This window comes from Acanthisitta chloris, unplaced genomic scaffold (assembly GCF_000695815.1).
Source record: "Acanthisitta chloris isolate BGI_N310 unplaced genomic scaffold, ASM69581v1 scaffold5085, whole genome shotgun sequence".
In the NCBI taxonomy this organism is placed as follows: domain Eukaryota; kingdom Metazoa; phylum Chordata; class Aves; order Passeriformes; family Acanthisittidae; genus Acanthisitta; species Acanthisitta chloris.
This window is the reverse complement of record NW_008672299.1, coordinates 33,034-49,501: the sequence shown is the minus strand read 5'-3', so window position 1 is coordinate 49,501 and position 16,468 is coordinate 33,034. Positions and strand designations below refer to the sequence as shown.

Genomic DNA, 16,468 nt, shown 5'->3' with positions numbered 1-16,468 from the left:
TAGCTATATGACAGTCTCATCTATGACCTTGCTATGCATGTAGGAGAAAAAAAAAATTTTTCAAACCCTTCAAAAATCATACTGCAGACTCCAAACGCTTCAGCAAAATTGAGTTTGCACTAGAGGTGACCTAAGATTACCTTATTTTACATAAAGATATCAACTGTACTAACCAATATTTTCTAAAGATGTAGTCAAAGGAGAGTGCAGTAAATTAAAGTTTGCTTTCCAATCAGTTCAGTGGGTTTACATGAGCAAAACTGGTCCCTTTTGTGACATTTTAAGAATTTCTCCATTGCAAGTATAGCCTCTGATTATGTCTTTATTAACTATTATTGGCAAAAGCTTATCTGCTTGACAGGAGATAGAAGGAGCATTTAAAATTACCAGAGTACCACATTGCTTTACATCCCAAAAGGGGAGAAGGTGTCTAGCTGGCAGAGCTCATGGAAGTGACAGGGACTTGATCCAAACAATGTCTGTACAGACAGCACTTCAGGATCTTAGTTGCTCAGCTCTTTCACACTGTATTAATAGTCTTTGAATGCATCAACTCTAGAACAAGCAGAGGTTTTTTTTTTATTTTCCTGGAAAACATGTTGTGGTAGTAGGTTAGTAATTTAATCTTGTTGGCAATATAATAGTTATGGTATAATCCCTCATGTTATAAAAGTAATTGCCATCATCATAAGCTACATTCAATTATTTCTTTTTCTACAGTGCAGCTGCAGTGGTTTCCCATTCCCAACCTGCCATCCTGTCGCTGAGGAGACAAGAAGGGGCAGAAAGCAGAGCTCACAAAACACTACTACATCCCATCCCTCTCCCTTGCCTAATAGCAAGTGACTCCCCATCCCAGTTAATAAAGAGCTCCTTGTCCCTCCATTATGCAGTGTAATCTTTAAAAGATTACATTCTCATTTGGGAATGAGCCAAGAGCCAGTGGGAAATTCTCTAGTAAATTGGATAGGGAGACAACAATATGAAGGGCAGCTGGATGGGAGCACATTTTTTTCAGGGCATTCCCATTCCTGGGGCCCTCTGGCATTGTTAGAAGTCCTGCAGTCTCGGCTCTTTTCACTGCTCTGTTGTCAGGATAATGCTATTCAAGAAGAAGGGGATACAGATTAGCTGGTTTGAAGATGGAATGTGAAGAAACGAATATTGAAAAGTAGTAAGAAAAGAAGGAGAAAGCCCAATTATATTTTTAAGTCTTGTCACCTTACATAAAAACAAGAGAAGAGCACTTTGTTTTAAAACACTGTATTAAGTGTATCAACTGCAATAGTGAAATATGCTTTTTTTCCTCCCTGACTGTCATCAAGAAGGCAATTTGAGCACTCCATCACTAACAGCACATTAAGAAGTATTTTTTTCCCTTGCTGACTCTTTTCCCTTGCCTACACGTTCTGACAGATGTATTTGCTCTGTGGAATCTACTTTTCAACCCACCCTACCTGTGATCCAGGATGGAGAACACCAAAGCAACACAGGGCAGGCAGACTTATCTTCTACATGGAAGAATGCAAGTGAATGAGAAAGGCAACTGGATTTTTTGTTCTGTTTTTTCTTTTTCTTTTTCTTTTTTTTTTTTTTTGGTGGGTTTTGGGGTGGGTTTTCATTTTTGTTTGTTTGCTTCTGTTTGGCTTCGGGCTTTTTAGTTTGATTTTTTTTTTACATATATACAGACTTCTATTGTTCTTTAGAAGTATCTTCTCAAGAAATCACACAAATTTATGTATCCAGAGGACTGGATAGCTGCCTCATGTTTATTAGGTCAAAGAAATCACACAAATTTATGTATCCAGAAGACTGGATAGCTGCCCCATGTTTATTAGGTCAGTAACGGCATACATATACGATCATCTCAGTACCATGATTTGTTAGAAAACACAGAAATCCCATGACAAAAACAAAAGCTATAAGAAGTTAGTTTTTGAAGTTGCAGACCTTTTCTATTCCTCCAGAAAAATAAGTTTGTAATCAGAATATGAAATGTTAATCACTATTCCCTTTCATGGAACATAATTATTTATTAGGAGGAAGTAAAAAATTAGTTGTCACAGAAGGGTATCAGAAAGATTGGGTTTGCCATTAAATTTCTGTTTATCTAACTACAACTCTCTTCACCTGCAGGACTCACGTAGAAGTAGTGACCTATAGTCCATGGGAGGCAGTAGTTAAAATACATTAAAATAGAGGATTGTTTGCAATTTAAAATCTTAGTGTTGGGAAGTCCTGATTCAGCAAACTATTCAGCAAAACCTGTGCACATGCTTGGAGTTAACCATATGTTTAGGAGCTATTGAAGTACATGGACTTTGGCCCCATTTCAGAAAATCAGTTATATATGTATTTAACTGGCTGAGATGGATGAAGCAAAGAAATTGGGATAAGAGAGCTGTACCTGAAAAAGATTCCAGCCAAACAATAACCCACAAAATAAGAACTTATGTGCAGAAGTGTAATACACGTAATAGTTTTCCTGGCTGTCCTGAAACATACGTGTTGGCATTTACACTCCTCTGAGTTTCCTGTATTGGAAAAAATAGCATAAATGGCAGAGAACTATGGTAACTTTGTGATTACAGAAACAGGCCTTACATAGATGTATACATCCCAAGGGACATACACAGAGATCTCAGAGATAAGACAAGAATGTGATGAGAGAACAAATATTTTATAAAGACTATGAAGAAAACAGAAACAACAGTGTCCAGACTGACTCTCCTTTCCACTTTCTCAGGGAAAAACTATTCTAATACCCATCAACTGAGCATCTTCATATCTCCTCTTCTCTTGTACAGCCACATCTCTTGAGATCTCAATTCAACATGAAGTGGAGAAACTAATTCTGTTTCCTTGGGCTCGGGAGCAGGGGCGAGCATGGTGGGGAGAAAAGGAAATTATACTTTTCAACTTTTCACATTCCTCTATCTCTGCTCCTCCAGCTCTGATAGCAAGTACAATATTCACAGGAATATTTCGATACTGCACTTCTCAGAAAACAAAGAACTGTCTTCTAATGTCTGTCTCACGTGAGTGCAGTGCTTTCACTCTTTCATTCATCTTTCTCTCTCACTTGAACAGTCTCATGGTAGCCTCCCTCAGCTTTCTTCATGTCTGAGTAATATTACTTTCCCTCTTCTTCTGTGTGAATTTTCCTTTCCATTTTCCTCACCAAGTCTGACCTGGGGTAGGAATATCTCCTTTACATAAAAAATAATCAAAAGTACTTTTCTTCCTTTCATTTCTTGCTCCCCTTCATCAGACCCATACTTTCCTGTCTTCCTCCTTTCTCTCCCATCTAGGACATCAGGGAAGACTGTTCCAACACAAAGGAGGAGAGACTGGTAATGTACCTTATTTTTCTTTCTTGCTTGACAGGAGAAGAAAAGGTAGGACTGAGACAAAAAAAAAGCTACCAGATAGAAGCCCAGACAATCTGCAGATCAAGCAGCTTTCACTTTTTCTTCTAGGTACCATGTCTCAGTCAGTGATGATGCCACAAGCCAGCTCCCTTTTTGTGCCTGCTTTGAATTTCCCTAGGTCCTAAGGGAAAAGTCCATAAACAGGGAGAAAATACCACCAGCCCACCCATTAGGGACAAAGGGGAGGAAGATCGCTTCATGTAGGAGGGGAAGCCACACTGCCCACACAGATAAACACGTTAATCTCTGTTGAGAAGGAGCTCAGAGACCTACTCAACTAACCACCATAGAGGACTTTTGGCAATTATTGAGAGGTGCTCTGCCAACTCCCTTGTCACATGCACTACACTTAAAGGGTACACAGCTTAGACTTTAACATTGTATCTTAATGGGTTTTTACCACAGTTTCTTTTGCAGGTGTCTTTTATTTAGAAAGGGAATTTCTAGCCTTTAATAAGAAATACTGGGGAAAGCTACAGCTAATGAAAAGGCTTACACGACAACAAATTTCCCTAACACTACATTGTAAATATTTACTGAAACATGCAGGAAAAAAAAAATCAACAAAACCTTCAGAAAAAAAAATTTCCAAATAAAAACTAGCATAAAATCAAAAGGGGCACTAGACATTTTCTGAAATTCCAAAGAAAGAGAAAAAAATTCTCCAGGCTCAGAATGATTTTCCTATCCCCATTAAGCATATTTTTCCATCAAGAAGATTTCTGTTAATAATAATATGCCACAAGGATCATTAGGCAGGATAAACGGGTCAGGGGAAGGATAACAAAGATGAAAAGAAAACTGCTGAGAGTTCACCTCTGCTGTTTGTTTTGAGGCACACTTAAGATTCGAGTTGAACTATTCTAATTGTATTCAAAGATTTAGTTCTCTAAAGAACATAAACAAAACTAGCAAGGGCTATCAGCCAGAATAAAGCTTTCTTCGTAATCATAGAGTAAGGTCAGCTTTTGTTTGTTCTTTTATATGATAATCTCAACTCCTCTGTGTTGACTTTTAAATCTTTTTTAAAATGAGAAAATAAAGTTTCTGAAGACTAATGGCCTGTTTCTGCAGGGGCAGCTTTTTGAGAGTGACACATATTTTCTAGATTCATTTGGCTGTGCCTTCCTTATCAAGTATTTTAAAGCTTTTACACCTAATCTAGGTTAGCATGCTCTGGTTAGCAGCTTGTATCCATTGAAAGGCAAGGCAATAATCCATCTAGGTTTAGGGCTTTTTCATAGAACTGATGCAGAGCTGTGTCAATTTTAATGTCATGCTATGGAGAGTGCATGTAGCTCTCTCCACTTTAGAGGATTAAAAGTGACCTCTCTTACCAAAATCAATAAGGGCAGCTTGCTGTGACTAATAGGTTGTAGAAATTCAAAAGAGACGGTTTGTAACACTGAGTTCATTCTCCCCGTGTCTCTCCCCACTCAGCCCCAGACTGGCTGGCAGAGCTGCACTTTGACATGTAGATTCACATGGCAAACCGATGTCTGTTCCCTTCCCGGGGACCAGACCAAGCCACACACAGTTTACTCACATTTCAGGGAAGGAAAAAAGCTGATATTTATTTGATAAGAGTGGACTTGGCAACATCTGTAGTGAAGCATGTGAGAGAGAAACCAGAATAAGGGAACAGTTAAAGTGTACATGTTTTACCTCCCTAGTATGGTTTTTAAAAGGCCCTATTTTTACATATTAACAGGACATCAACAGCTACCCAGAAACTTCACATCACTTCATGACCACAGTTGAATTTTTTTTCTAGTCTCTGAGCAAAGGCTTTTCTCCTTCAGATCTTTGCCTAGTGGTAATAGGCTAAAAATTTAAATTCCATTAAAGTCAATGAAACTGCCCCAGAGATATATGAGGCTATACATCCAACTGTAGTGTTCATTAACTGCCATCACATGTTCTCAGTTGTTCTGGCTTCTTTCTTCTCTCCATTATTCCTTTTGTTACTCTGAAGTATGTCAGATTTAGCAGTCAAGTTTGGGGGCTTTTAGAAATACAGTAATTTTGTACAGTACTGGAAATGGGGCATCCTGCAGTGTGCACAAAACTGGTGTAAAGCAAGTTTTCAATTTTTGTTTTCATATTTTGTAAGGCTAAAGAACACCAGGAACTCAGATCTGTATCTCCTGCCTAATGGTGAAAATACCCTTACTCTCTGGGATGTCGTTGGCTTCCAATTTATTTTGCTTGAGGTACAAATTAAAAATCCTTACCCATGGTTCATAGCTTGTGGACATTTTTTCCACCCAACAATCACCATCATTGTCTTTATGCCAAAAAACCAAGACTTGCCTTGGGGGAGCAAGGGAGAAAAGGGTCTGAAGTTGTGGGAGGAACCCAACTGTAAAGGTTTAGGAGTCCCTACGGAGGTTTATAAATAGTCGACTGCCATGTGCAAAATGTGAAAGAAACCCAGTCAGCAAAAGAACTGTTGCTGTTTTGAAATCTTCTAACTACATCCATTTAGGCAGTAGACAGAGTTATAAACAAACAATAAATCAAGAAATTATTAGTATTTGAATTTTGGCAAGATACTAAAATGTGTAGGGGTATAATCAGCAAATAATAGGAAAGATCTGCAAGCGAACCTACCAATTAATGATAAATAGGACTTGGCACAGAATAACTTCACCAATGTGGATCTCATTAGATGGCCGTGGAACCTGTTCCTGCAGCAGCCCTCTCTGAGTGGGGGAAAGGTGAGGTAACTGAAATGTCAGTGTACCCACCCCCTTGCAGTTCTTGGGCTCTGGGATTGTAACCACCTGGGCCAAAATGACAAACTTATGCTGCCGTGAAGGCCGTGCCATGGTGTTCCAGTCTTTATCTGGTAGGTTTTCTTGCCTCAGCTTTTGGACTTTGCTCTGCAATTCCCTCTCAAAAAAGGTGACCAAAACCACACAGCTTTGCTTGCTCTGGGTAGTGAGAATCCCCCTCTCTTCTGTTCACCTTGCTTCATTAACAACACCTCATAGAGAGAGAGATGCCCCCAAGCAAGCAATATCACTTAAACAGATAAATAGTTCACACACCAGGCAGGGGGAAGGGAGAGGTGGAAGAGACCCTGCCTTATTAGACTAGAAACAGACACACCATGTTAATACAAAGAATCAGCATATGGTTCTAATAGGCTTTCTTAAAATGATTTATCAGCTGTGATTAAGCTCTTGACCAGCATGTCTATCTTCATAAATAAAGTAAAAGTGCACCTTGCTCTGAAATATATCAGCAGTATCTTATTACCCACCCAACCATATAGGCTGCAATCCACTCTGAGGAGCGAAGAGCTCATGTTTAATAGCAGAGCATACACTCTAAAGAGACTGCCAAGATTTAGAGGCTTTACCTAACAGATAGACTTATAAAAATGCCACTACAGGGAAGGTTTATCCCTTCATCATGTGCCATCCAGTCCATGCTGTAGAAATCTGAACTGGTAACAAGAAAGCTGTGCCATTAAAAACATTCCTAGGAAGACCAAAATGCACAACTACACAATGTTGCTGTGAAAGAAATGTCAGAATGAAATCAGGCAGGCCTCCTTTTTTAGAGCTAGCCAAAATATACAAAACACAACAAAACCCCAACCATTACAAGAGGATGACTCAATTTCTTTGGGACAGAGACAATAAGAAGCAGAAGGAAAGGGGACTGCCCTGAATGAGCTCTGCAGGATCATCAGCTGGAACTCAGAAGAACATGGAAGGATTATCGTTAGGGAAGTTTAGCTCAATCAGAAATGCATGCCCTCAAGTCCTGCCTTTCTGCATGATACAGGCACTAGCTGCTGGGAAAACATTCAGGTCTCCTCTTGGAGTATGAGGATCTAAATCAATAAATCCATTCAAACAGTCAATTTCTACAGAAGGTAAGAAAGACCGGCCTGCCAGCAGAAGATAAGATGTTGTATGAGCAGCAACGAGCCTAAGTTAAAGCCTATTCCTCTGAATATCTCTGCAAGGTCATGTTATGAACTGTTTTGTCTCCACAGCTTTCCTGCACCATTATGCAGAAAGTGTCCCTTTTGTAACACAGTTCAGTGTGGCAACTTAGTGCCTCGAGATAGATACATGCTTGAAACAGGATTCACAAAGCCAGAGGACCGAAGTGCCAACTACAGACCTGCCATATAAAATACAACATACAGCCACATGTGTACCATGAAATCTCTGTATGTTAAGAAAAGCACTTAAAATCCAGCAAGCCTACCCATCTGGAGAGGAGGAGAGCATTCTTCCTGTCTTTAGCAGCACTGAACAACAGCTGATAAAACTTTAACACACATGGTCTGTGGGATGCCCTATGCTGAGACTGAAGAGATATGGAATCAATCCGAGGCTCTGCCACAGACTTCCTGTGCAATTTTCAGCATGTCACTTGAGCACAGATCCTTTATGGTAGCTCTCTAATTTGCTCCTGCTTTGTTTCAGTGAGAGCAAGGCACCAAAACGCCTTTGAGAGTGTCTATCAATCTTTTGTGGCCATGCTGCCTAAGATGTGTAGCAACCAAAAGAAACAGAAAGCCACTTGCTTGGCAGAATGAAGGAAAGGACACAGATCCCCTGCAATTCTCACTCCATGATTGTGATTCCTACAAGAGCTTGGTGTCACACTATGAAGGAGGTCTGGAAAGTGACATCCTCTGCAACCTGTTCTTCCTTAGAAAATAAGAGATAAAGCATTTCCCTTCTCTATAGAAATGATGCAAAAGCTAATTTAATTTTAAAAAAGGGGTGTTACATATCAAAAATGAATTCATAAAGCAGATCAATAACCTGATGCAGTTAATGCATATGAAAACTCAGAACAACTCTCATAAAAACTGATAAAGGGTTGTAGTGTATCTTTCTAGTACTTCAATATGTCACCCAGAAGAAATGCTGTAGTGTGAGGATGCTTACGTCTTCACAGATATAGATGTTGTATTTAGAGAACAGAAACTATTATACTGAAACCTTTGAATGTGAGGTGATATTTTGGATTTTGAATTAAGAGTTTTGAGCTATCACCTTGACAACAGCTTAACTGATTGATAAAGTAACAGCTTGAAGTTATTACAATACCTAGAACAATGGTACCCTGGGCCTTAAGCACTGCATTAACATAAACCATCATTAGTCTTATTTGGCATCTACCATAACATACTCACTACATAAGATACTTAATCTCAGTGGGAAAATAAGAAATCAGAGGGCCCTTTGACATAAATAAAAAAAGTATGTTCTTACATTATGTTGAGACAAATGCAGGGAGAATGTACATATGTGCATTTATGATTGCATAATTTTTTTAACATCAAAATAGTAAGCATTTAAACACAGGTCTTTCCTTTCTTCTGCTGTACAGACTGTTAGTCAATGAGTCAAAAGTGATCCAGGAACAGGCTTATGAGTTTTCTGGTTTGTACTACTTCACAAGTGAAATTCAGTTGTTTCAGAGCATTTGACTCTGAAATGTCTACCAGCACACTGCTCTTCTCAACCACCCTGCTGGGGTTTCAGAGTACTCACAAGGGAAAACTGGAGCTAATGTGATTGCTGTAGAGGCAGGGCACACAGTCAGAAGTCACACTGTTCTACACTGCAGCACTGACACCACCTCCTGCAAAACCACGCTTACTATTTGTAAATACTGTTTGATGTAGTACTCTGCTTGCTACACTCAGAGTATTTCCACTCTCTCAATTGATGCAGGGAGATCAGGCTAGATGCATTGTAATGAAGCGAGTCCAATTAGTTATTCAGAAACAGATCCTGACTCTTCCCATCTTTGACATTATGCTCTCAGCCCCAACTCAATGCTTAAAACAAGACATGACAGCAGGGCCTATCCAGTAGCAGCAAAGGTCATGTGCTTGCAAGTATAACCCATTACAAATGCTTTGGATACTTAGTGCTCTGAGCAGTGTAAATCTAAAACCTGTAGCTGGTGGACTAAGATGGTCATCTGATATGCCAACACTACCTGCCTTGTTGAGTTGCAAATCTGGGGCCAAGCTGCCAGTTGCTGCCTGCCTCAAGCTCCTAAGACCTTTAATATATACATTTTTGCAAGCAGAAATATAGTATAGGTATGCTTTTACCTGTGCTAATTTTGTGGTGAATTTGGCAGGTAGGATGCTTGTGTCAGGAAGACTGCCAGCAAGAGGATATAAAAAGTCTCTTTCTCATATGCTTATCAATAAGCTTATTGCTGATCTATAGCATCCTTTGCATTCAAGGAGCAGGCCTTTCTCAAGTAGAAATTTCCAGTTAATAGTGGATGGCATAGGCAACAGAGGAGCCAAAACAAACTGACTGTCTCATTTCCATTTATAGCTTCATTTTTATCATTTCAGTTCAGGTCCTGGAGGTTACCAACATTATTATTACTTAAGTCCACTCAGTCCCCAAGCAAAGGCTAAGCCATGTATATTTACAGAGATGGTCCTTGACAGATGAGCTTACAATCATAAGACATATCAAGTACAGGGCAGAAAGAGACACTACTCCCACTTTACACAAGAGCAACTATGGTAGAAAGATGTCAAGTGATTTATTCCTGAATAAGCAGCTGGGATATTAATGCAAATGCTTTCCCCTCAATACTACTTTTACCAAAATAAAAGTACACATGGTGTACTCAGTGATTCACAGCTAATTTGGAATGTCACCAGTCTGTATAACCAGCTCCATCACAAGAAGTTCTCAGGGATTATCCACAGGCTCCCACTCAGAAGACTGAAAAAAAAATGCAGCTAATTGAGCTTTATTCCCTGAGTTTTCAAATTATGACTCTCAAGGAGCAAAATACCCAAACAAAAATGAAAATGTTTTTATCTTACAAGATTTCAGTGTCAAGCTGTGTGCTAAGCCACAGTGATACACTAAAATAAACAAAACTCTTTCTTTCAGAGCCCAGATAAATTAATATGACCAAAAATATTTTTGGAAGACTTTTCTCAGCTGTGAGTAAGATTTCCATGCAGTTAACCTTAGTTTCCATATGTTGGTAGGTCCATTAGGCCAATGCTACATTGCACTCATATTCCAGGGACAGGCTGTTAGAAGCATTTCCTTAGGGATAGCTGCAGCCTGAGGAGTCCCTTTCTGTCTTGGCCTTTGTCTCTTGCATTTGTGTAAAGCCCTACTGGGGCCAGCTTCAGATTCCTATCTGACAGTCAGTTGGTAATGTAAGAATGGATATACAGCAGACTAATTGGAAACACAGAGCAAATGTTATAGGTTACCCAGTGAGTGAAACTTATGCCCCATTTTTTTTCCTTTCTGGTTTTTTCTTTTTCCTTTTTTCAACTCCACTTTTTTGGGGTTTTGTGTTTGTTTGGGGGGTTTTGTTTGGGGGGATATTTTTGTTGTTTGTTTCCCACACCTACTCTCACTTATTTGCTCTCTGGAGATCACCAATGACAGCTGCAGGGGTTGGTAGAAGGAAGGCAGAATAACACTTCCAGAGACCCTTAAACAGCTGGAATTATCAGGTAACTCGATGACCTTGTCTAGGTTTTAATCAGATTGTGCAACTACCCCTTGTAAGCTGAAATGGACTCTGCAATACCAAGCATTGCAATCTGCACAGAGGTCTAGCTCAGTAGATTTCTCTCCATCTACTCCTGTAAAATAAGCACCATGCACAAAGAACCACTTAGGAATCCTCTACTGCGCAAAGAAGTAGGAATGTACAGAAATACTCCCATTGATTCTAGTTAATACTCCCCTCTGCAGCACATAAACCACAAAGTTTTTAACAAGTTAAATCTAAAATTAGCCACATTTATCTCAATACATGGCTGTTTCCTAACATTTGTCCTGCACACAAAGCTGTGAGGGTCAGTCTGGGTTATTTTCCCAATCCTTGACCAAAACTTGAACTCTCTCACATTTGGACATTCTTTTTCCTTGCTCAGCATACCATGACACAGCCTCTGTCCTCCTCTATCTGTCTCAGTCTCTTTCCTTTTAAGCCACAAATAAACCTTCCCTGAATTCCCTTCTCCATAAGCCAAAACCAAACCAACCTTAGACTCCCTCTCATCATCTTTCTACGAGTCTCCTCTCCTGTTCTGCACCTCAGCAAGCAGCTTTGCCTCTTTTTTTCTTGCACAAAGCCCTCTTGGGCCTTTACTTTGCAGACCTCAAGATCCCTAAATGCTGTTGCTTCCAGATGTGATATGCCCCAGCAGCACACATGTCTCACAGGTATGAATTTTGAGTTGGTCAGCAATCACTAACAGGCAAAGCAAATGAGATAAAGCAACAGCTGTAAGAAGGAGTACCTATAGATTACTTTGCAGTTGGAGGCACAGACACTCTGAAAGGCAAGTTAACATGGAGGCAAGCTCAGAAGTGCACTCTGGCTAAAGCACTGTAGCTGCTTTGTAGCTGCCTCTTCCTGATTTTAGTCTATGGTCCTGCTTAAGTTTCAAATTGGACATACAGAGATTACTATGAGAACTAAGCCAAGTAACACAGTGTTCAATAACTGGGGAACTCCTATGGCAGGGGACATGTTACACAAGAATTTCCAAGAGCTGCAGAAATGGGAGAAGGGAAAACAGAGACATAAAAGGGAACATTGTGAAGGGGAGGCATTGGGCTGATTGTCGGAGGGCTGTAAGGCGCAATATGCTCCTATAGGGAATCCTGCATTGCTTGTGTTTCAGTTCTCACAAGCAACCAGAACGTTGGGTATTATTAGAAAAGTTAAAATTTCATGTATTACTTCTTGCTGGCTTCTGTAGTGCATTAAGCTCTTTTACAATTCTTTGAAAATTTTTACTGCACTTTAGGATCCCTCAAAACACTCTAACAACCTTTGGGTACAAGAGTACGCTTAATCCCATACAAAGTTGCCTATATAATTCCACCAAAACTTCTGAATACTGAGGATAAAAGAATACTAATTTGAAATGGGATATGCTAACTGTTAGGTATTTCAAGTCAAACTTTCCCTGCTCAACATGAATACTTTATGAGAAATACAGAAACACAATAAAGCTGATAGTGATGACAAAAAAATCCAGGAGCCCATCGTGTTGTGGAGGAATGAAAAAACACCAAAAAAGAGAAACATTTTGCTCTTAAGTAAATGGCCCTTCATGATCCACATTTCCCTGTAATGTATTTGAGCAAGTTTGCAATCCTCACTTCAAAGATGATACAATTTTCCCAAGCCTCTCTCTCAAGAGGTGTGTGGTTTGTGTTATAGTTTACTTAAAAGCAGAGACTTGGAATCAAACCCTGGCAAATACAGTTAGGCACTTTTGGAAATTTAATTCTGTTTTTTTGTTGGTTTGGGGGTTTTATTTCAACTGTTTCAGTAGTTTTAAAAACATGTCACAATGTATAGTGCCACCTAGTTTCTAACCAGGTAGTAGAGCTCAATCTGCTCTCACATATTTTAAAAGACACATCCTTTAACATTCCAAGTCATCCAAAGCAGAGGAAGGGTTCAGTGTGCTCACACTCACCCTTTTGTTGTTCTCTTCTTCTTGTGCCTTCCTAAACTCGTGCTCCAGGGAGCAGTCGATGTCGTTGAAGAGGCCCACTTCCTCACAGTTCTTCAGAAAGCGTGTTGGTGTAGGAGTCTGATCTGAGAATATGACAAGAAATGATCATTGGTATTTAATACTAAAAGGAGAAGGAGACAATTAATTAGTCATTCATGAAAAAAGAGGTTCTAACTATACCTCTCAATGCCTTTCCACCCCTACCACACCATCATTAAAAACAAGCCACCGAACCACACAGCGGTGAATTTTGACACTATACAGTGCAAACAGCCAGTGCTTGCCATCAGTGTCCAAGAAGAGACAACAGTCATCATTCAACCAGGAAGATAGTAGGATGGGTTTTCACAGGGCACATAACATAAGTGCATATCCTTAACATGTGCCAATGGTCATTAGAACTGTCTATAAGCCTCCAAAAGCAGATGCATGCAGAACAATGCACAGTGTATATCATAATGCACATTTACACCACAGCACACATGGAACTGCTATGAATACACACTAGTTAGTGTCTTCGAGTGTTTGAAAACCACCTCAAACAAACACATACTAAGCAAAACTCATGAAGGTAGCCATGGTGAGAAGTTCTGCTTCAAACACAATTTTTGAAGGAGTGAAACAACATTTAGAAAAGCTATGAAATGTTTAACTTTGGCCATGGAGAAGCATCCTTAAGTGTTTTATACCTAAAAGTGTTGATCTTACATATAAACCATGAAATTTGGAGTTAAAAGATTTTAATGCATGCCTTCATCCCTAGGAATTTTTTCCTTCTCCAGTATTCTCTTTAATGCCACAGGCAGGAGGAATTTAAAAAGTACAAGGTTTTCAGGCACATTACAAAAACCTGCAAGACAGACAAGATAAATTGCCATGCAGACTATAGTTTCAGTTATGACCTTGGCTGATCTTTCTTCAGGAAATGAAAAATCAAGCCCAAACTTGGGAACCAAAGACTCCCCAAAGTACAGCTCTGAGGCACCTCCATTCACTCTGAGATGAGTTCTTAACTATTCCACCTCAGCTCCTTCCCAAGGCCCCATTCCAGCCTGAGATGCTTTAGACCTAATTTTACAGAATGACTGGACTCACTTTCTTTAAAAATAATCTTCTGCATAGTCATTGACAATTACCCTATTGTTTGTAATTCATTCTTTAAAGAATGAAAATTCTGTCATACTAAGCCCCATTGTCCATGTTTTGTCAACTCTGACCTCAGAAAAAAGCTTCCTACTGGAAGCTCTGGAAGATTGGTTCCTTGCACCTAGCTAAGCTGGGTCAAGTTCTAATATTACCCTCTTACAGCAAACAGTTACCTGACACAACGAACTCTACATCATCAGCATAGAAATACACAGCAACCCCTAAACAAAAGGCAGCACAAAAGCAATGCATACAAAAGGAAATGCAGTTTTCACTTGGAAACTCAGGGGGACAATCAGCCTCCTCCATTACAAAGCCAGCTGAATCCACCTGTATGAGGTGTGGTCCTCCAGGTTTGACCTTAGATAATCCAAGGTCAAACACACTCATTTGCGTTTATATTTCTGATGGAACATCTTGATGTAACATAAAAAAGCAAGTCCTTAACTTGCTTTTAACATTAAAATTCTGCCTTGTTTCTTTTGGCCTGAACATCCTACTTGCAAGCTTAGAGGAAAACAAAAGTCAAGTGTTTGGGAATGCACACATATTTATCCGTTATTTTTCACAGCTAACTACTGTATTACCAGAGTCATAAACATAAGACTTTCCAAGAACTTTGCAAGAACTCAGCATAAAGATCTGAGTCCATAAGATGCTGAATTTGATGGGAGCTGAGGACACTCATCACTTTACAGGTCCATATCCTAAATAAGCAGTGCCAAACAAATCTCACTGAACTCAGCAGATTTACACCAGGGCTGTCTTTGGCCCTTGGACTAGAATTAGTACTGGAAATGCAGTACATTCACTAAAAAGCAGGCACAATAGACTTAATTTCCAAAAAAGAATTGAATATTACTTTAATGAACAACACAATGGCTTTGTAGAAAAACAAAGACAATCATTGCCAAGCCTTCCTGGACACAAAGGACACATTAGTATCTGCTTGTGATGCAAAGAGAGAAAATTCTTTATTGTTAGGAGTGATATCAAATAAGCAAGGTATGAATTTCATGGCCAAGACGAGAAACTATGGTTTCACAAAGTTCATGGCACCACTTTCACTAAAATCAAAAATCCTGTTATTTTTCAGAGTTGCATGAGTCCAGAGTTTGGGGAGCAGGGCAGAAGAGAATACACTAACATCGATAAGGTCTTGTTATTTTCCAGTTTTTTCCATTTATTTTCCATCAGTACAACAGACTACTTGAGGTCAGAGGCAGCTTAGTGGGTAACAAGGTGGTGACCATGAAGCTTAAGTTCCCAAACTGTTCAGCATCTATTCACTGAATGGTAGACTGACAAAAAGAGAAGTTATCTCAGTGATGCAAATCCATTTTGCCAGTTCAAACAAGCAACCCAGAGCAATTATGTCACTTCAAATGCACAAAGGCTTCACTGGCTTTTCTCTGCATATGCTGAAAATGTATCTTCTGCATAACAAGATAATCAAACGGTGTTGCCTACAATCAAACTTTCCAATTAACTACCTTATTATTTGAAAGTATCAAAACTGTTGGATTAATGACACTATTTACACCACCTACATATTCACACAGTGATCTTCATTTACCACCTCAGTCTCCCCATATGGTTACCATAGTTCCTATGATCCAGCAATCAGACTGGCAGGAATTCACATCAAGATTTTGTTAAAACAGACTGCCCCTCTCTCCTCCCAGCTGGGGAGGGAACACCACCAACCACCCAGTCTAAACACCATTCACAGACCTTCTGGAAGCCATCTCAGTCAGATGTAAAACAAGATCTGCCCTTACCTTACAATACTTCATCCTTCAACATTTATAGAAACCAGAAGTCCACAAAACCTCTGTGTTCATGTGAGAGCAGAACTGATAAAGATCCAGACTTTAAAACATTGAGACTTTACATAGTATAGTAGTTACACTGCACATACACTGCACTCACTGGTTTCAGGGCTTCAGGGCTACCAAGTCCGGTGGGCTTGTTTTCTTCCTGAGCAACCAACTGTTTTGCCTTTGCTAAACACCAGTTCTCCCTCAGGAGGTAGGCAAACAGTAGAACTCTCAACACCACAGCAATTCTTTTACCTAGATTAGGCATGCCTTTGTTTATTAATTGGGAACAGTATCACAAAGGAGACCCTAGCATAAGCTGCATGTTCAGGTCTCCCAGAATTAATAAAATATTCCTAATTCTCAGCACTTAAAAATGCATTAATAGTTCCAACAGCTTGCGCCTGACCTCACTGTTCCCTGTTGGTACAAACAAAGCTTTTGTTGCTATCACCAGCGCCCACAACTATTGCAGGCTCACTCAGAACAGGGCTTTGATTTGTTGTACTTCAACAACTGGATGAGCCAGACCCATCTGGACTAAA

General features: G+C 39.6%; 1 protein-coding gene across 1 annotated transcript in view; it reads right to left on the bottom strand.

The window, feature by feature from the left end:
- Positions 1-16,468, bottom strand: part of LOC103802026 (cyclic AMP-responsive element-binding protein 5-like) — a gene marked incomplete at its 3' end in the record, with an annotated part of 65,364 nt that overhangs the window by 15,914 nt on the left and 32,982 nt on the right. Inside the window, exon 4 of the mRNA XM_009074466.1 lies at positions 12,919-13,040. Coding sequence (XP_009072714.1) covers positions 12,919-13,040 — 122 coding nt within the window. The remainder of the gene's footprint in view (positions 1-12,918; positions 13,041-16,468) is intronic.